Source organism: Rana temporaria, chromosome 3, assembly GCF_905171775.1.
Source record: "Rana temporaria chromosome 3, aRanTem1.1, whole genome shotgun sequence".
In the NCBI taxonomy this organism is placed as follows: domain Eukaryota; kingdom Metazoa; phylum Chordata; class Amphibia; order Anura; family Ranidae; genus Rana; species Rana temporaria.
This window is the reverse complement of record NC_053491.1, coordinates 222,801,063-222,823,533: the sequence shown is the minus strand read 5'-3', so window position 1 is coordinate 222,823,533 and position 22,471 is coordinate 222,801,063. Positions and strand designations below refer to the sequence as shown.

The window sequence follows — 22,471 nt, the reverse complement described above, 5'->3', positions numbered from 1 at the left end:
TCCCCTGGGACAGGACCCAGGTCCCCAAACACTTTTTAGGACAATAACTTGCATATTAGCCTTTAAAATTAGCACTTTAGATTTTAAATGTTCGAGTCCCATAGACTTTAACAGGGTTCTAAAGTTCACACGAACGTTTGGTGTGTGTTCGCAAGTTCTGGTGCGAACTGAACAAGGGGGTGTTCGGCTCATCCCTACTACTTACTAATGTCAAGCTAACCACCTGCCCTCTGGATCCTGTTTCCTCACAAATGCTACGTTCACCCTCTGACCCTATTCTACACTCTCTAACCCACATCTTCAACCTCTGCCTCTTTTCTAGCATCTTCCCCAACTCGCTCTAAAAAAAAAATGAACTAGTCAGCCCCATACTTAAAAAGCCCTCACTAGACCCAGCCAATCTTAACAGCCTTTTCCCCATCTCCTTGCTCCCCTTTTTATCCAAACTCCTTGAATGTGTGGTCTACAACCGATTGAGCGATCACCTTGCTGAAAATAGCCTTCTTGATCCCCTTCAGTCTGGCTTTCAGCCTCAGAACTTCAAAGAAACTACTCTCCTAAAACCAACAAACAATCTACTAATGGCCAAAACCAATAGACACTAGTCTGTTCTCTTACTCCTGGACCTCTCTGCTGCCTTTGATATGGTTGACCAAACCCTCCTCCTCAAGAAAAACCACGCCTTTAGTCTCCATTACTGTACTCTTCGCTGGTTCTCTTCCTACTTATCCAACCGCACCTTTAGCATTACTTACACTTCTACTTCCTCCTCGCCTCTTCCTCAGTCTGTCGGGGCCCCCCAAGGTTCTGTTCTTGGATCTCTCCTATTTCCAATGTATGCCTCCTTCCTGGGTAAGCTGATAGCTTCCTGTGGCTTTCAATACCATCTCTACACTGATGACACCCAAATCTATTTCTCTACCCCTCATCTCACTCCCTCTGTCTCCTCACATATCACTAATTTACTAACATATATATTAGTCCGGATGTCTCACCACATCCTTAAACTCAATCTATCCAAAATCAAATGTATACGTTTTCCTCCCACACGTGCCCCTTCCCCTGATCTCTCAAAATCAATGCCACAACTATAAGCTATACGGTCATCCCTGCATGCCAAGGTCCTAGGTGTAGTCCTGGACTCTGAACTCTCCTTTAAGCCCCACATCCAATCACTGTCTAATTCTTGCCACCTCAATCTCTGCAACATCTCCAAAATACACCCTTTTCTAACCAATGACATCCCAGAGTTTTTATTTTACTCCCTGGTCATCTATCGCCTCGACCACTGCAACTCCCTTCTCATTGGCTTACCGTTACATAGTCTATCCCCCCGTCAATCCATCATAAATGCTGCTGCCAGACTCATCCACCTTACCAATCGCTCTGTGTCTGCTACTCCTCTGTCAATCTCTCCACTGGCTTCCGCTCACCCAACAAATTAGATTTAAAATACTAACAACAACTTACAAAGCCATACACAACTTAGCCCCCAGCTACATAACTAGCCTAATCTCAAAATACCAACCTAAATGTTCTCTTCGTTCCTCTTAAGACCTCCTGCTCTGAAGCTCCCTCATCACCTCCTACCATGATCGCCTCCAGGACTTTTCCAGAGCCTCTTCAATCCTATGGAACTCCTTACCTGTCCGATTATCTATTACTCTATTAGCTTTTAGACTGAAAACCCTCCTCTTCAGAGAAGCCTATCCTACCCACACCTAACAACTGTATTTTGTTCTTCAGCTCACCCCTCTATAGTCTAGATTGTAAGCTCTAATGAGCAATGCAAAGACCTCTGATTCCTCCTGTATTGAATTGTATTGTAACTGTACTGTCTGCCCTCATGTTGTAAAGTGCTGTGCAAGTTCTATATTTGCATCTTTATTATGATTTTTTTTTTATAAAGACCTGTAGAACAGAGTGACAGCAAGATAATATTCAAGAAATAAAAATTAACATACCATTGCACAGTAGAAGGTGCACACTAATCCAGTTGAAATCATTGCCCCCCAAAGGTTAAAACCTGAAACTGAAATAAAGAGAATAATTTGAATTCTTCTTCCAATAAGTTTATAAACACTAACAATGTGTCTATACCTTCACCTAAATTTGTGTTTCGAAGTGTGCAATGCATTTTCTACACTAAGGTGACAGCAGGTCAGATCACTCATTTAGTTAAGTACATAATGCAGTTGAAATATATTTTTTAAGAATACTTGCTAGAGCAATTCCACTCTAAATACTGATTTTAACTGCTGTCCACATCCCCATGGGAGAATCTTTGCTCACCCACAGCATGGCCACGATTTGCTTAGACATTGGCTTTATTTAGCTCTATTTTATAATTTTGGACTACTACATTATGATGAGGGGACATGGTCTACTCAAGGATTATGTTCATAAGGAATGTACCAACACCCCATATAATTGATATTAGACAGAAAACACACCCCTAAAGCCCCGTACACACAATCGGAATTTCCGATGGAAAAAGTCAGATGGACTTTTTCCATTGGAAATTACGACCATGTGTATGCCCCATCTGACTTTTTTTCTGAGGAATTCCATCTGAGTTTAGATAGAAAACATGTTCTCTTTTACTCCGATGGAATTCCGCCGGAATTCCCATGTGAGTTTGGCCGGGCAAAAGCCTGATCATGTGTACAGGGCATAATAAACTGTTTGGGATTTTTAGATACTCTGCTTGTCAAATATAATCACTACATCATTAAAGAAATCTATTTGTTTTTTATTATCTTTCAAATATATATTTTTTCTACAAGAACCATCAAATATTTATTCTGTTCAAGTACATATATGTGTTCCGCATCAAACCACATAATACATATCCTCTCATATACAGTTCCCACCATCACACCACTTATTGTCTCTACATATACAGCATCTAATCTGTACTGTGTTAACACTTGGCTGATGGAGGGACTATTCTTAATGTGTTGTCCAGGCAAACTGACTCACTACTTCAAGAAGGATACAGAGGTAATTTCTGAAACCAGAAATGATATTACAACTATTACATACAATTTAAAGGTGGCATCAAGGACAGCAGCCACACTTCTATTCACAAAATAGTAGGCTACAAAGGAAGAGAAATTCACTAAGGAAGGAGAAAAAAAACCCCAAAAGGATTAGGGTAAATATGTTAACCCCCTTAGGCCCCCGTAAACACGTCCGAGATCCTCATCGGTTTCCTCGGCGAAAAGTGTACACACGACCGGTTTTCTCGGCAGAATACGTCTCCCATCGAGTTTCTGGCTGAATTCTGCCGAGAATCTCGGTCGTGTGTACGGGGCCTTATAGATTTTTCCCTGTCTGCATCAATTCAAAAATAACCTCTCCATCAAACAAGTTTAACTCCCTTATTGAGACCCTACAAGCATTGGCTCAGGGGAAAATTACTTTTTACAATCTTCAATTGTCCTTGTTCACCATCCACTGAACCAATTAATGAAGATGCACACAGGGATACAACTATAATGGTTAACACAGTGGTCATCAACCCTGTCCTCAGGGCCCACTAACAGGCCAGGTTTTATGTATTACCTTGGGGAGATGCAGACTAGAATACTGCAATCACTGAGCAGCAAATCATATCACCTGTGATGTATTTCAGTTATCTTGCAAACCTGGCCTGTTAGTGGGCCCTGAGGACAGGGTTGGTGACCACTGGGTTAACATACTTACCTTAAGCATTCTGGGGTTTCGTTCTTTTTCATTTTTTATTCTTTGTGGCCTACTGATTTGTGAACAGATGTGTGGTTGTTGGCCTGGATGCCATGTTGTAAAAAGTTTTATGTAATTGTTGTAATACTATTACTGCTGTGTGATGTGAGACCCTGACCTCTGTATCCCTCCTGAAGAAGTGGGTCAGTTGGTCCAGGAAATTTGTTGAGAGAAGTCGCTCCACCAACAAAGTCGATAAGGCCCAGATTCTCGTAGAATGGCGTAAAAATGGGCGGGCGTAACGTATCTGATTTATGTTACGCCGCCGCAAGTTTTTCAGGCAAGTGCTTTATTCACAAAGCACTTGCGTGTAAAGTTGCGGCGGCGTAACGTAAATCAGATACGTTATGCCCGCCCATTTTTACGCCATTCTACGAGAATCACCCGGCGGAATTCAAATTCGGCGGGTAGGGGGCGTGTTTCATTTAAATGAATCGCGTCCCCGCGCCGAACGAACTGCGCATGCGCGTCCCTAAAATATCCCGGCGTGCATTGCTCTAAATGACGTCGCAAGGACGTCATTGGTTTTGACGTGGACGTAAATTACGTCCAGCACCATTCACGGACGTCTTACGCAAACGACGTAAATTTATAAATTTCGACGCGCGAACGACGGCCATACTTAACATTGGTTGCGCCTCATATAGCAGGGGCAACTTTACGCCGGGAAAAGCCTAACGTAAACATCGTAACTTTACTGCGTCGGCCGCGCGTACGTTCGGGAATTCGCGTATCTAGCTAATTTGCATACTCGACAGGGAAATCGACGGAAGCGCCACCTAGCGGGCAAAAAAAAATTGCAGTTAAGATCCGACGGCGTAAGAGACTCACGCCTGTCGGATCTAATGGATATCTATGCGTAACTGATTCTAAGAATCAGTCGCATAGATACGACGGCCCAGATTAGGACTTACGACGGCGTACATGGCGCTGCGCCGTCGTAAGCCCTTTGAGAATCAGGGCCTAAGTGTTTTTTGATGGTGTATATGTAGTGCGAAAAATTGGGTTGATCGTGGGAACTGTATATGAGAAGATATGCGGTTTGATGTGGAACACATGCCGTATTTGAACAGCAATAATATTTAATGGTTCTTTTAAAGAAAAGTTTCTCTTTAATGACAGTTTCACACTAGTCATAAAACGATAACACTAACAAGTATGCATTAGAATTAAGTAAATATAGCATATTTTATTTAAATAAGATAGTGGATCATTAACAACTACAAACCTTGATTCAGTGCCAGAGCAGGTGCATATATCACAATACCAGTGTATAACACCTAAAAAACAAGGACAGCTTTAGGACACACAATTTAAAATAAATAAATAATGTAAATTGTTTTACCTATTAATTGATTTTTAATTCTCTTCAGATGGGGACTTTGGTTAAAGACCTCACTTATCTCCATTGCTATTAACCGCCGCACGCAGATATATGTCTGCAGCATGGCACGGGCAGGCAAAAGGATGTACCTGCATGTCCCCTTTAAGAAGCGGTTGTTACATACCAGCAATCGTCTCATGGAGGGACAGAACGGGGAGATGTTAGTGTAAACACAACATCTCCCCGTTCTGCCTAGTGACACTGTCACTGATCGTGTTCCCTGTCATCGGGAACATGATCAGTGACATGTCACAGCAAGCCACGCCCCCCTACAGTAAGAATCACTCCTTAGGGAACACTTAACCCTTACAGCGCCACCTAGTGGTAAACCCATTCACTGCCAGTGTAATTTTCACAGTAACCAGTGCATTTTTATAGCACTGGTCGCTGTAAAAATGACAATGGTCCCAAAAATGTGTTAAAAGAGTCCGATGTGTCTGCCATAATGTGTCGCAGTCATGATAAAAATCACAGATCGCCGCCATTACTAGTAAAAAAAAAATATTAATAAAAATGCTATAAAACTATCCCCTATTTTGTAGACGCTATAACTTTTGCGCAAACCAAAAAAAAATACGTATCAGCCTAATACAGGTTTATTAGCGCCGTATTATTTTGTTTTTTGTTTCTTTGCTTACTATGGTATTTTAGTAATTAATACTGGCAGCTTTTCACATTTATTTTATTTATTCAATTTTTCACTGTTATTTAATTTACACGTTAGCGCAGTGTTTTTTTCTGTTTATACAGAGAAATCCCTTTCCACGTATCAGCCTAAACTGAGGAAAAAACATTTTTTTATATCTTTTTGGGGGATATTTATTATCACAAAAGGTAAAAAATATTGAATTTTTTTCAAAATGATCGCTCTATTTTTGTTTATAGCGCAAAAAATAAAAACCGCAGAGGTAATCAAATACCACCAAATGAAAGCTCTATTTGTGGGGAAAAAAGGACGTCAATTTTGTTTGGGAGCCACGTCGCACGACCACGCAATTGTCAGTTAAAGATTGCCTCCATGAATTAACTAAAACAACATGAAAACAATAATTCACATATCAAAAGAGGAAAGCATGTTATTGTGACTCCTGTTTATTTAGGAGTAATATGTAGTAACACATAGCAAATTATTAGCAATCATCTTTCATTATTTGAGAACTCTAAAATCATGAGGAAATAAACTTATCTAGCAGCTCAGCTATTGCTTACCGCAATTACCAGTATATGAAGTGTCTCTTATTTTATTTACAATATACAGTATATCAATTATGTTTTAGATAGCATAGCAAAGAAATACCGTACATTCATATCTTTTAACTCAGCATAACTCACCATTTCAATGATAAAAATGACTGTTCCCAAGATCCGTACAACTTTGCTGAAGCGAAGTTCTAAGTACTGTAAGAGAGTACATAAATTGCTTAAATACAAGTAAAAAAAATTCTTAGGATAACACTGCTTTCTCCCTACTGAACACTATAATCAAGCATTCCAAAGCACACTGGTAATAAATGGTGCTGAACCCATGTCCTTAAAGCAAGGTTTTAATGCTCCTCACAGACTGTGTTATCTAAATGTAACCATTCACTTGGACAATTACACTCTGAGGCCCCGTACACGTCCGAGAAACTCGACGGGCAAAACACATTGTTTTGCTCGACGAGTTCCTTGTGAAGCCGCCGAGGATCTCGGCGAGCCAAGTTTCCTCATTGACTAACGAGGAAATAGAGAACATGTTCTCTATTTGGCCCGACGAGATCCTCGCCGGTTTCCTTGGCCAAAAGTGTACACACGACCGGGTTTCTCGGCAGAATATGGCTCCGATCGAGTTTCTGGCTGAATTCTGCCGAGAAACTCGTTCGTGTGTACGGGGCCTCAGATCCTACTCTGTGCAGAGATTTTCCTGCTTTGACCTAAGCACCAGCATTCAGAGAGTGATCATCCCTGAAGTAGTTTAACTGAGCAGCTCAAAATAGAGGAAATGTAGGTGCCAACAGGTTCAAACACTCTATGTCTGAATTGAGTGGCCCATATGAAATCATATAAAGTCCTTGAAGATGCCTAAAATAGTCCATCAGATCATGCACCAGGGCTGCTCTTTTAATGGATAGAAGCAGACTCTCTCTACAGAATACACAAAACAAATGGAAAAGCGCTTCAAAATGCAGACTGTAAAAAAAAACTTAAAAACTAATTTAAATCAAAGTGCCAATTGACAACTAGCATAGAAAGGTAATTGCGCACGCTCTGAAACACGTCGCTGTCCTGACTCCGGTGACTTCATCCTGCTTACGCTGTTGGTCACGTGTGCGTTAAAGTGCCATCTTGGAAGCATCCCCTTCCTAACTGATGACACCACAAAACAACTTATTCACTCCCTGGTTATCTTTTGCCTTTACTACTGCAACTATTTTCTTGCTGGCCTACCTTTACATAGGCTATCCTCCTTCAGTCTATCATGAATGCTGCTGCTAGACTTATACACTTTACTAACTGATCCATGGCTGCTGCCCCTCACTGCCAATCCCTTCACTGGCCTCCACTAGCCCAATGCATAGCATTCAAAATACCAACCACACCATACAAAGCCACCCACAACACTGCACCCAGGTACCAACTCCATCTCAAGATATCACCCAAATCATCCTCTCTGCTCATTCCAAAGACATCTTACTCTCTATTTCCCTTGTCACCTCATGCCAGGACTTCTCCAGAACCTCTGAAACTCCCTACCCCATTATGTCAGTTAGCTCATACTCTGTCTGCCCTTTAGGCAATCCTTGGAAACTCATTTATTCAGGGACCCCTACCCCACCTCCACCTGAAAACTGTACTTTTGCCACCTCCATCAGGTCATCCCCTGCAGCTTTTACATTTTGTAGCACCCCCCTTTATATTGTAAGCTACATGAGCAGGACACTCCTATTCCTTCTTTATTGAATTGTATTGTAATTGTACTGCCCCCCTTTATATTTTAAATCACTGCACAAACTGTTGGTGCTATATAAATCCTGTATAATAATAATAATCTGGCCGGCTTCTCTGTACACCTGGCTGCATGATAGAGGACCCTGGTGGCTCCCCGGTGACTTATCCACCACAGCATCCCAGACTTACTCTTACTGTGAGATGCCAATTGCCAATTTTATTTAAATTAAAAGTGGCAATTGGAGGCGCTTTCCATTTGTTTTGTGTATTTGAGCAGCTTACCCTATACACACACACACAGTAACTTGCCATCATGTGTCATCACAGTAGCTTACCACTCACATTGTTCATTATTACAACCTTTGAAGGTACTTAGAAAGGTTCACCAGGACTTGGTTCAGTGAAGAGTCCAATCTAATGTATCTGAGCCACTGGCTCTCAATAATGCCTGCCTCTCAGTATCCTTAGTAGTTTTAATGTCAAATGAGAGCTGCAGCTGCCACCCAAAGCAGCTTTTTGTTGGACCCCAAGAGAGCATCGCAGACCTCTCTACACCAATTCAAAGGGTCTAAGGGGTGTGCTGAAGGAGGCTCAGGATTATTTTGCTATTCTTCAGCAGACACACTCTGACTGCCAATTACTATAAGTCCATGCATATTTCCATCTAAAAAGTTTCACAATCCGATAACTAACATATAATTTAACAGAAGGAAACTTTCTTCTACAAGGAAACTTTTATTTATTAAAGGCCAGCTATGATAAGGATCTGATGCACATCTTCCTTGGGAGGTTAAATGTGTTCCCATAAATTTATTTGTACCTTGCACTAGTGTATTTGATGTCTAACTTATTGACATCTTCACATTCATCACCAGTGTAACCACTTTTTATGAATGTAACTCTATCACTGCGTCCGTTATGGAACATTAACCAGAGTTCAGAGCTAGAGCTATATTAATGAAGGCCCCTTGACCCGCCCTGCTCTAAGGAAAGGGAGCCTTGACTGCTGGATGCTTGGCAACTAAGCGGGGCGTCAACATAATCAGTGAGACGGATTGGCTACAATGGCACGAGGTGACTGGGTGGAGTTGGAACTCTACAAAAGACTACGCAGAGGCACGCCTCTCTACTCTCGGGAGAATTTGACGTCACACGAGTTGCCCACCCACTCGCCCGTTGTGTGTTTTCATCACAGCTTCTTGGCAGTTTTACCTTGCCAGCATTACTTTTTGGGCTATGCCCTCAAGTTTAATTACGTGGCAGTTTAATGCCTGCCTCGCACTGATGGTGAAGGCAGGCCTCTTAGACTATACAGTTTGTTGTATATGCTCATGGTATAACCGTGACTGGCATGCTTACTGGTATTTTGAAAGTTATTATACTTATGTTCAATAAAGCTGTGGCCTTGCCCTACTTCCAACTTAAAGTGGTCTATGTGTCTTCTTGGGGGGGGGGGGGGGGTTGTGTTTTAAATAAAGGGGGTTAAGACAGGCCTAAGCATCTCAGCAGTCAAGTTTAGTTTTAGTTCAGTTTTAGTTCAAATAAAACCAGACTTAAAAGTGTTCATTGCTTATATAGATTGTTTCATAAAATGTTAATGACAGCAATTTACGACCATTTACTACTGGGCCAATCAAGCCTTTTTCAGGCTTTTAAATTGTGTCTAAAGTTGGCAGTGTTCTTTTACTTTCTTTGACTGCCCTCCGTAGACATGGGGGCAGATTCATAAAGCACTTACACCGTTTTTTTGGTAGATGCACGGCGTAAGTGCAGATTTGCGCCGGCGGATCGCTGCGCCTTACCCAGAGAACCATATTACGCCTCCAAATAGACTGCATCGCCTCGGTGTAACCTTTCCACGCCGGCGCGGCGTTGGTGCAGATTTACGCTGGTCCGATCTGGCGTGGCCATGGTTTTTTGGTTTTAAATATGCAAATTAGGTTTTTGGGCCGATTCATAAACTTAAGCTTGTCCGGCGCAGGCTACTCCCGGTGAGCGGAAGAGAAAATTCCGGCGCCAAGTTACCCCTCATAAAAGCAGGGGTAGCTTTGCACCAGACTTGCACAGGTCAGCTGGAGAGCAGCTAAAGCAGCAGCGTTACACACGACCTGAGCAACAACACTTGCTGGACAACACATCTGTGTGCCAACATGCCAGGGGCAGCCGTGGTCCTTGCACTATTGCGTCGACGGGCACGTAGGAGGGCACGGGAGAGAGTATTCCGCACGCGCATTGACGTCTTTGACATGGGGGAATTGGAGGTGTTTCGCATCTACAGATTCAGCCGTGAAGTCATCCTGGAAATAACCAGAACCCTGCAGGATGACATCACCAGCAAGACACACCGCGTACATGCAGTGCAGCCACTGGTGAAGGTCCTGGCAACACTGCATTTCCTGGCCACTGGATCTTTTCAAAGAACAAGTGGATTGTCGGCTGGGATGTCACAATCCACCATGAGCAGATGTGTGCACCAGGTTATCCCTGCAATCCTGAGACGCATGGCCAACCAAATCATAAAACCCACCCAGGAGGTCCAGCGGCTGAAGACAATGACAGATTTCTACCAAATTGACAGATTCCCACGCACTGTGGGGGCCATTGATTGCACCCATGTGGCACTACAGCCCCCCCGTGACATGGAGCACATATACTGCAATCGCAAGCATTGGCATTCCATCAATGTACAGGTGATTGCCAATGCCCAATGCCTCATATGGCACGTCCGTGCCAAACACCCAGGATCCAGCCATGACAGCTTCATCTACCGGCAAAGCAACATCCCTACAGAATTTGAACAGAACGTGTACGGGAACAGCTGGCTGGTTGGTGAGTGACATGGGTGTCAGGTATGACTGTCCCCCCCCCATGATGCAGACATCACGAGGGGCACATGCATGACTAACATCCTCCTGTCTTTTCCCTTCCAGGTGACGCGGCATATGCACTGGGACCCCATCTCATGACCCCATTCCGGAACCCCCAAACCCCAGGAGAGAGAAGATACAATGAAGCACACGCACGTACCCGTGGAGTGGTGGAACGCACATTTGGCCTCCTAAAGTCCCGTTTCCGATGCCTGGATAAGTCTGGGGGTACCCTGTTGTATTCCCCAGACTTTGTGTGCCAGATCATAGGGGCATGTTGCATGCTGCACAACCTCGCAGTGAGAAGGGGCCTGGAGATTGACATACGTGATGACCTGAGCCCCCAACCACATAATCCCCCCCTGCCAGAGGCTATCCCGTCTGCTGATGGAAGAGCCGTCAGGACACGCCTCGTGGAACGCTTCTTTTCTCGTTAAACACACACATTAATCATGGCACTATGAGAATGCACGCATGCACACCACTGTGGTCCCTAGCACACACACCCCACATCCTCAATGAATTGGATTAGACCGAAGTACCCCCATGGTACTAGGGAGCAGCAACGCCGCGCCAAGGCTCCAATTATGTTGCTGTCCATTCATACACCTTTCACACGGGTCGTGGGGATCACTTCTCCCCAACGACTGAGGGTGACAAACCTTAAAGGCAGGATTGTCGCCCCCCCACATTCACACACCATTCACACTGAAAGCTGCACTACTCCCCGTGTGCAGGGAAATAAATTAAATTGACTCATAACCTGAGTATCTAAAAAATAAATAAGAATCATAACCTGAGTGCACAAAAAATAAAGAAAAAAAATCAACGTCCCTTTGCGTGGGCTCTTTCTTGTCCCTAAGGTTTTGGGCCGCTGTTGCCTGGTGCGAGCCGGGGCTGGGGGGCTGGTGGGGCTGGTGGAGCTGGGGGGGCTGGTGGAGCTGGGGGGGCTGGTGGAGCTGGGGGGGCTGGTGGTGGAACCTCCCCCAGTCTCTCCATAGCTGCCTGCTTGCCCTCCATTGCCACGGCTAGCCGGTGGAGGTAGCTATTCGTGGCAGCCTGCATCCGCAGCCGGCGGGTGATATTGCTGCGCTGCTGGCGCCTTGTCAGCCTCCCCTCCTCTCTGACAGCACCTGCCAGGCTCCGGACCTCAGTAACCAGCTCGGATGTGGTGTCCTGCAGGTCACCCATACAGGACAAAAGGGCTGCCCCGTTACCCACAACATCCTGCAGGCTCTCGTTTAGGAGCCGACTGTCCCCAGCCTGCTGCATAACGGCCTCCTTCAATGCCACAGTGCAGGCAGCATGGCTCTCGGCAGAGGATGCCAGGCTACCTGCGACCCTGGTCAGATCCCCCGCAAGAGTCCCAATGTGGCGGGTCTGCCTGCTTTGGTCCCTTGCAAGACTTAACTCCAGCTCTGCAGGGACTCCCCTTGTTTTTTTTAATGCCTTCCTCTGGGCAGGAGCGGATTGAGGCCGGGTGGAAGGGCTGGCCCTGAAGGGGCTGGGGTCCTGTGAGGGGCTGGCCCTGGAGGGGCTGGGGTCCTGTGAGGGGCTGGCCCTGGAGGGGCTGGGGTCCTGTAAGGGGCTGGCCCTGGAGGGGCTGGGGTCCTGTGAGGGGCTGGCCCTGGAGGGGCTGGGGTCCTGTGAGGGGGAATCCCTGATAAGGGTAGCAAGCCCTGAGGGGCTAAGTCTAATGAGGGGAGAGGTTTGGGAGGGGCCAGCAATGGGGGTCTCCAACAATAAATAAACAGTCTCCTCCTCTAACATGACCTGCTCCTCCTCCACTTCCTCCATCACATATGTAGGGGCAGTCTCCACCCTGGATGTGGTGGGTCGGTCTGCAGCCGATGATGGCCCAGCTCCATCCTGCACATCTGTGGAGGACACAAAACATTCAGATGTTGTTGGTCCCACACACTTGACACTTGTCCCCCCCCCCCCCACACACACATGCAACACACCCGAAAGAAGATAAAACACACTTACCTATCCTCAAGGGCTGATCCCCAGAATCAAAGCCCTCCAGGCCCTCCACCAGCTCCCTAGCCAGGAACCTGGCCACAACAAGGTCCTCCGCTGTCAGGATGATCTTTTTGGCTGGTCCTCCTCCAGTTCCACTGGCATGTTTTTTTTTGGACATCAATTTCTCTTTGACTAATCGACGCAAGTCATTAATTTTCTTGCGGATATGCTTGGGCTCCCTGTCTGCCACCCCCAAAGCATTCACCTGTGTTGTGATCTCTGCAAAAATTTTCATTTTATCTGCCTTGCCAGTGTAGGCACTCTGTGGCCCATAGAGGCGGTCCCCATGTTGGGAGAGGCCCTCAATAATCACAGCCCTCTCCTCAGGGCTGAAGTTGGTCATTCGCCCACCTGATTCATCATCAGCCATAACTGACCAACACACTGCAAACTACCTAGCTTACAAAAAAAAGCTTGAGTACATTTGCACCTGTAGGGCGGAAGTCTGGGCTGATTTATGGACTGGGCGTTGGTAGTGGGCCGGCGGAGCTCAGGGCTCACGCCGGGGTGCAGTTCTGAGCATGTGCAGATTGGGGCATTTACCCCTGGATGTCACTGAGCATGTGCGGTCTAAAATGCGCCCCGGCGTGACCCCTGCGCCACGGTCGGCACTTCATTAGCATATGGTGACTCCCATTTGGCTTTACCCCGCCTTACGCCGTCTAACATCCGCCCCGCTGGGGCATCGTAGACAAAAAAAGGTTATTGAATCACCTAACTGCCGCTCCGCGCTGGACCGGTGTAGTCTAAAAATTATGCACCACGCCGGTGCAAATCTGCACCATTGTATCTGAATCTGCCCCATGAAATTTAAATCTGACCATTTTTGTCAGTGACTGGTACATTTTGGAGAAATTAGGGTGGCATTATATTCAATACAACTTCTTAATACTGTCCAAACTGTTTGGAGGTCATAAGACCTCATTATTGTCTCTTGCATTTTATAATTTGATTATAGATTTGGATCTACCACGACTAATTGTTGTAAGGTTCTGCCTGGTTGGATGCAAGTGAGTTTTTCAGATCAAGTCAACACTGCATAGTTTTGGTATATCTAAACAAGATTGTAGAATTAGATTGTAACATGTTTGGCTGGCTTTACATTCTAGGCCATATTCTTATCTAAGACCTGTGTATAACACCTCACCAGAGGATTTTCAGGATGAGACTTAAAAAGGGTTGCATTGGCTGCAGGGATCATCTTCTGCAGAATTCCTATTCAGTCCTTTCCACATAAGAGCATTTGAAAGGGGACATTTTTCTGCATTTGAACTTAGGAACTTGTGGTACTGTTACATGAAGTTGAACATTTTATATTAGTGATGGACAACCTGTTGAATTTTGCATCACATGCTGTTCACACTACCGTATGTACAGTATTTTCTATTTCAAATGGAACCTGGCATCATACATAATTGTCATGCTAAATATGTGCATGTTATGTCATGTGTAATTGTAAAGATCAGCATACACCACAATTACAATCTGACTGTACTTAAATCTACCAACAACCATGTAATGCAATGGTTCTACCAATTATATAACAATTGAATGCACTGTTTTGGTAAGTATATTACATATTTTTGCCTATAAGCTGTATTTACAAATGGCTGACACAGATCAAACCCTGCTGCAGTTCTCTCATTGAAACTTGCCACAAAGTTAGCGTGCTGCAGTTAAATTGATGGCTGGGGTAACGCGTACATCACATAGATTGGTATGGCATACAAGCATAAAACACAGGTATGTCGCACCACACCAGAGCACAATGCATGGCGTCCTGCATAAGTATAACCCACTCCAATTTGACATGCTCTGCTGTGCATTTTTCAGTCCATTAATTTTGAATGTGTCAATACCCAACAGCACATGCTTTGCAGCACACAGCATTGTAGTGTGATTTGGCGCTTAGTAAATACTTCCTCCTGCTTGCAGCAGGCTATCTACTCAGATTGCACCTCTCAGCCTAATCACTATTCTAGAACTCATTTTTTATTATAAACAGTGGCATTTAAAACCAAATTGTATTTTGTTATATCTCCAGTTGCATGGACTTATGTAACGTGTTTTTGAAGACCCTGAGCCCCTGTCCCCTTTATATATATAAGACCAACTGTTTCAACGTAACACAGCATTGTTTTGTTTGCTTTTAGGTTCTATTGTTGTGATATTGTATGTGTACCTTGTATACTTTTTGTTATTTCCAGTGCTTCAAGCGCTACTGTTTTTATGTGGGCGCTGCAATCTTTTCAATAAAAAAATATTAAGCAAGATAGATTTTAACAACTTAACAGCATTGTCAATAATGTGCACTATTAAGCAGATAAGTAAAAGTCAAGGTATTATTAAACCTACTGCATATGAAAAACAACATTTATCCCTTTTGAACAAAAATGCCCTTTGAGAAAAATAACAAAAACATAAGACTGGTGTAAAGGAACAATAGAAGGGCTTTGTGGTGACAGAGAGAAAGGATATAAATAAATAAATAAATAAATGGGAGAGAATTCATCCACTTGTGGCATCAAAGATAACTGTAAATTGAAGTTGAATATTATTTAAATCAATGATGGGCTACTTGTTAAATTGTGTATTGTACATAAAAAAAATAATAGCTGGATTCACATAGATGAGCCTAAAGTTAGGCAGGCGTAACGTATCTCATATACGCTACGCCGCCGTAAGTTAGAGAGGCAAGTGCTGTATTCACAAAGCACGTGCGTCCTAAGTTACGGCGGCGTAGCGTAAATGTGCCGGCCTAAGCGCGCCTAATTCAAATTGTGAAGAGGTGGGCGTGTTTTATGCTAATGAATCGTGACCCGACGTGATTGACGTTTTGAATGAACGGCGCATGCGCCGTCCGTGGACGCATCCTAGTGCGCATGCTCCAAATTACGCCGCAAAGACTTATTGGTTTCGACGGGAACGTAAATTACGCCCAGCCCCATTCACAGACGACTTACGCAAACAACGTAAAAAATTAAAAATTCGACACGGTTCCGACGTCCATACTTAACATTGGCTGCGCCATCTTTTTGGTGGAATAACTTTAGGCCTGAAAACACCTTACGTAAATGGCGTATCATTACTGCGACGGGCAAGTGTACGTTCGTGAATAGGTGTATCTCGCTGATTTACGCATTCTAGGCGTAAATCAGCGTACACGCCCCTAGCGGCCGGCCTAAATAGACAGCTAAGATACGACGGCGCCCACGGCCGTATTTTAGCTAGATTTAAGTGTATCTCAATTTGAGAATACACTTAAATTTACGACGGCGCAGATTCAGAGTTACGACGGCGTATCTACTGATACGCCGGCGTAACTCTCTCTGAATCTGGCTAAATATTTTTATTAGGCAATAACATAATGAATAACAGGGCCAGGTAATTGCAGAATAAAGACCTGTCAAAGACCACGACAGTTTTCTCGACGAAAAACATACACACGACCATTTTCTTCTGCAAAAAAGCTCTGCCGCCAATTTTCTTGATGGGTTTTGTCGAGGAAAACGGTCGTGTGTACGAGGCCTCAAGCTTGCCTTCTTAAGCAGATCATGGGAAAGGGATCTACCTGTAATGTTAAATGTGATAATTGAAAATTTCTTGGAAGGTAGCCCAAACCTTCTTAATTGAATCAGTGATGATAATAATATGGTTTAATCGTATATTTAAAAATGCTAGCATCATAAATATTTCATAAAATATTTAATATGAACATGACATAAAAGCTCAGATGCTGGAGCTTGAGTTTCTGAAATAACTTGATACCATCTAGCTAGTAATTTTATTTATTACAAGTACTTATATAGCGCTGACCATTTTTGCAGCACTTTATATATATATATATATATATATATATATATATATATATATATATATATATATATATATATATATATATATATATATATATATATAAAACTCAACGTGTCTGTGTGTGTATGTATGTATGTATGTATGTTCCAGCATCACGTCCAAACGGCTAAAGATATTAACATGAAACTTGGCACACATGTTACTTATATGTCAGCAACAAACATAGGATAGGTGGTTTAACCCTTACCCACCCCCATTTGCCATGGTCGGGGTTTTTCTTTAAAGTCCCATTCAACTCTATGGGAAATACATGTTACTTCATGTTCCAGCATCACGTCCAAACGGTTAAAGATATTAACATGAAACTTGGCACACATGTTACTTAGATGTCAGCAACAAACATAGGATATGTGGTTTAACCCTTACCCACCCCCATTTGCCATGGTCGGGGTTTTTCTTTAAAGTCCTATTCAACTCTATGGGAAATACATGTTACTTCATAACTTCCAAACGGCTGTAGATATTTCGATAACACTTGGTCACATGTTACTTATATGTCCACTTAAACTATAAGATAGTTAATTTAACTACCCCCATTTGTGAGGGTCTGGGTTTTTGTTTAAAGTCCCATGCAAATCAATGGGAAATGTATGTTCCCACATAAGGTACATATATTACTTATATGCCAAATAAAAATATATGACAGTTAAATTAACCCTTACCTACACCCTTATATAAAAGATGGGTATATTTATATTACTATGATTTTCCTCCCCAAAAGGTTAAGATAGGAAGACCGGGCAACGCCGGGTGTTCAGCTATTATATATATATATATATTGCACATTCACATCAGTTTCTGCCCCGAAGGAGTTTACACTCTAAGGTCCCTGGCTCACATTCATACACATACTAGGGACAATTTAGACAGAAGCCAGTTAACCTACCAGCACATATTTTAGAGTGTGCAAGGAAACCGAATACCCAGAGGAACCCCGCACAGGCACATGCAAACTTCAGGTAGGTAATGCCGTGGTTGGGATTTGAATCGGCAACCCTAGTGCTGCCAGGTAGATGTAATAACCATTTAGCAACTGTGCTGCCCTTTTATACTGTATGTACATGTATGCGGCCTGCTACTTTTTAGCCGGTGCTGCTTTAAATTTATAGGGTAGTCTGAGAGTTAGTTGACTCAGACCGTATGTTTCTTTCCAAATTTGGGCCTCTGTTCCAGCCATGGCTGTGCTGTGAGTGACCACTATTGTTGTCTGGGGTCTGTTACCACCCCAGGCCAAGGGTGACAGCAGTCAGGTCAAGGTGTTTTGGGTGTTCCCCTTCGGCAGCCAATCAGTGGGAACTGATCGTCCCGCTGTGCATGCTGGGGAGGAGTACTTATAGGACAGACGCCGTTGGGGAGGGGTCGTCGATCCTGGGTCTGTCATCCCACCACCCCAGAAGTTATACACCTGAACCTATTACCTATTACCCTTCCACCTCTTCAACTACTTATTTTATTATTTTACCAATTTATTTCAGCAAATAAAGCAAAGAAAAATAAGTCTAAAGTGTGGACATTGAACTTTTTCTCAACTCTCATCTGATACCCTAAACGGCGAGGAAATAGAGGTAACATGCCACCCAAAACAATCCAGCAGCTCCTCCGGGGGTATTGCTACATACACATGAAGTCTGATTCAGCCTACCAGGAAACACTAATGCCCCTTTAACACTGGGGCGGGTGTCAGTATAGCGCCACTAAAAATAGCGGCGCTTTACCGTCGGATTTGCCTTGGGATTTAGCCGCTAACGGTGCGGTATTAACCCCTGCTAGTGGCCGATAAAGGGTTAATACCACCCACAATGCGCCTCTGCAGAGGCGAATTGCAGGCGGTATTGCCGCGGTTTCCCATTGTTTTAAATGGGAAGATGCGGTGAAGGAGCGGTATACATACTGCTCCTCTCACCACTCCAAAGATGCTGCTGACAGGAGATTTTTTTCTCTTCTGCCAGCACATCGCCTCAGTGTGAAAGCCCTCCGACTTTCACATTGAGGTTGCTGGGCAGGAGTTTTTCAGGCGGTATAGCAGGGCTATTTTTAGCGCTGTACCGCCTGAAAAACTCCTCAGTGTGAAAGGGGTGTAAGAGCATATCATAGTTCTGGGGAAAACAGTAAATTGCTTTGGATAATAGTTAATTGTAGGGTAAGCTAAGTCTCTAAATTGAAGCAAAGTAGCAATTGCCAAACCAATAGTCCAGTGTCTTCTCTTGCCTTGGTTTACCAAAGGCTATATATACGGTATGTTTTTCTATTGATTCTGTAACAAGTCAGGAATTGTGATCAGAAGTTTAGAATTTTTTGTCTGAGTGTTCATACAAAAAATGTTGTAAGTACATTTAATAAAGTCATCAGAAACAACTGTCAATCAAATGTACTTCAAAATTTTGTTTGTTTTTAACATTAAATTTTATAATGAATGGAATTTCCCGAAGAAAACCACATTCACAATCAAATATTTGTTAGGGAAAAGTTTTCCATCCTGCTTCTTTAATTTTTTCTTTCACTATAGTCAAAAACGATAATCAATTTGACCCCACTAACAATTAGGAAAACTGAAATAATATTCCAAAAATCTAAATTTTGAAAAATTACGAAGACAAAACTCTACTGGTGTATGGCCAGCGTTACCCTTGGCTTCTAATATTTCTATCAGAGTGTCAGGGTCTTCTAGTGTTTTACTTTAGCTGGAGAAGCCACAGAAGATTTAAAGCTAAATTCACTTAGCTATAATACATATTTTATTTACCATGACAATAATTTATATTAGCCATGTGACTATGATTTGCAGGTCTCAGTGGCTCTCGTTGCTGAAAATAACAATTGTAACAGCAAGTCATTCAGCAACCAACAAAAAATCCAATGGAAAAGTGACTTACTTCATATGTATCTAATGCCCTGTACACACAATCAGGCTTTAGCCTGACCAAACTCACATCGGAATTCCGAAGAGGAAAAGAGAACATGTCCTCTATGTAAACTCTGATGGAATTCCTTGGAATATGGGCATACACACGGTCGGAATTTCCGATGGAAAAAGTCAGTCAGACTTTTTCCATCTGGAATTCCGATCGTGTGTACAAGTCATTACTGTCCACATATCCAAATGGTCAACACATCTCAAAACAGAGATATTTCCTGTTCCTGTTATACAAAACTCACCGGATTCATAATCTACTAATCCAGCTAAGTTTTTCTCTCTCTCGCTTACCTTATTACAGACTGTGAACTAGAATTCAGCAAATCTATATTATTCATGGGGAACCCTATCACTCTGCTTAGCAGTTTCTCATCTATGTTGCCATGTCTGTGTCTGTTGTTCTCCGCATTTGAATATTTAAGGTCAGTGTAAAAATTCTCATGTAAATACTCATGTAAAAATTATAAATAGCATTCAAAAATAAATACCTACCATTTTGGTAGTTTACCAGACTTGACTGTCCAATAGAAGTCTACCTCCAAATGTCAATCTCAAAGGGGTTGTAAAGGTAAAAAAAAAATCCCTAAATAGCTTCCTTTACCTTAGTGCAGTCCTACTTCACTTACCTCATCCTTCCATTTTGCTTTTAAATGTCCTTATTTCTTCTGAGAAATCCTCACTTCCTGTTCTTCTGTCTGTAACTACACACAGTAATGCAAGGCTTTCTCCCTGGTGTGGAGAAAGCCTCTTGAGGGAAGAGGGGGCGAGCAGGCAAGTCAGGACACTCTCTACTTTGCAGATAGAGAAAGGAGCTGTGTGTTAGTGGGCGTCATGACACTCCTGCTCGCCCCCTCTCCCCTCAAGAGGCTTTCTCCACACCTGGGAGAAAGCCTTCCATTACTGTGTGTAGTTACAGACAGAAGAACAGGAAGTGAGGATTTCTCAGAAGAAATAAGGACATTTAAAAGCAAAATGGAAGGATGAGGTAAGTGAAGGAGGACTGCACTAAGGTAAAGGAAGCTGTTTAGGGGGGAAAAAATTACCTTTACAACCCCTTTAAGCCTCATTAGCCTAAAATAGCTGCTTACACAAAATCTAGCAAATCACAAATCCATTTGAAGTTCTGCACAGATAGACATGCATTTACATACACGTTGTGAAAATGTATTGGATGTAAAATTTTCATTTTAGCTTCACTCGACCTTTAAGATCTGGGATATAGTGTTAAGACTGTAACTTGTTTTATGTACCAAAGGCTATATAATAAATTCATTAAGATGTACCTCATAGGTGCTTGTAAGATTAAGTCTGTAAAAAACTGGAAGGAATACTTCTGCACAAATAAGTACTACAAATCCATAAGATATAGCGAAGATGCTATACATTGCTCCATAACGGTAGACATCAGCTGGAGTTCCAAGGATAGTCACTGCAGACATAAAGCTAGCAGTTAGGGACATAGCCACTGGCACTGCTGTCATACTCTTTCCACCTGCCAGGAATTCTTTTGAAGTGGTCTTTCCTCGTCCCTGAAAGGCATAATAGACTCCAATAGCTGCAGAAATGAACAGAACACCAGCAAATATAACATAATCCCAGGCAGAGAAGAGACCAATGTCTGTGGTGGTAGCCATTGCTTCTCACGTTCGGGTGCTTTGTAATATGTGTTAAATCGAAATGACTTAAACACATGATGAACAGGTTTTACATCACAATAGACAAGGTAGGCTGGGTCACAAAACTTCATGTGCCAATGTTGATGCAATAGCCAGAGGGATTTTTTTCATTATTTGGGATTAAGAAATATTGTGCTTTGTAAAATGGGATGGGTTCTATAGAGATAACATCGCTGTGACTTAAGAGGAAAAGGTATTGGCACATTGTTAAATAAATAATTTAGATTAATCATGCTCTGTGTAATATAATTGCCTATAATTCCTACCCAATCATGCATTTACACATATGACATTGTCTAACCTTTTAAGAGTAGTGCTTATAAATTAAGTCCACGGCATATACTTGTACACATAACATTGATGCATCGGGGTCAAATGATTCTGATGGCTTAAATAAGTGGAGTTCCAATACAGTTTCTGACAGCAGAAAGATAAAACAGACCTAAACCTATCACTATCACTCTAATAGAAGCATTACCATATTAATGTAATTTCAAAAGTTGCTTTAAAAAGCCTTTGCAGCATTAAGTAATACCTGACGATCCTGCCATGAAGGTCCTTGTTTTGGCACTTCCTGTTATAGAGTATGTGAGTATATGTTTTATATATATATATATATATATATATATATATATATATATATATATATATATATATATATATATATAAAAAAAATTATACACGCACACATAAGCTTTGTGGCTACTTAGCTACATGCCAAAAAAATCTTCATATACTCCCATGAGTAGCGAGTGCTCACAAGTCTATTTTTCTCCTCAAACATGGATGAATCACTGTTTATAATACCAGAAATAATTTTGCAATGAGGGGGCAGATTGAAGGAAGCTGTGGAAAGTAAGCATCCTCAAACTTCACTTCATAAATAAAAAAGCTCCGCAGCCCAGTTGCCTGTTGCACGTGTTTGCAGATGAATTAAGAAGGAAACAGGAGGAATAAAAGAACTGGCAGAACTCCCACTACGGTACTCAAAGCACAAAAGGCGAGAAAAGGAAGAAATAAAATATTATTTGTCTAATGTATGAAAACAGCAACC

General features: G+C 42.7%; 1 protein-coding gene across 2 annotated transcripts in view; it reads right to left on the bottom strand.

Annotated features, from left to right (window-relative positions):
• The window catches only part of LOC120932144 (sodium-coupled monocarboxylate transporter 1-like), a 99,065-nt gene extending 77,621 nt beyond the window's left edge, over positions 1–21,444 (bottom strand). The window contains exons 1-4 of one of the 2 annotated variants that reach the window (XM_040344319.1): positions 21,025–21,444; positions 6,464–6,529; positions 4,976–5,027; positions 1,965–2,032 (exon numbers count right to left, since the gene is read on the bottom strand). In XM_040344319.1, the coding sequence (XP_040200253.1) occupies positions 1,965–2,032; positions 4,976–5,027; positions 6,464–6,529; positions 21,025–21,375 (537 nt within the window). In that variant the 5' untranslated portion in view covers positions 21,376–21,444. The remainder of the gene's footprint in view (positions 1–1,964; positions 2,033–4,975; positions 5,028–6,463; positions 6,530–21,024) is intronic. The other variant, XM_040344318.1, reaches the window with a different exon arrangement.
• Between the last annotated feature and the right edge of the window lie 1,027 nt (positions 21,445–22,471).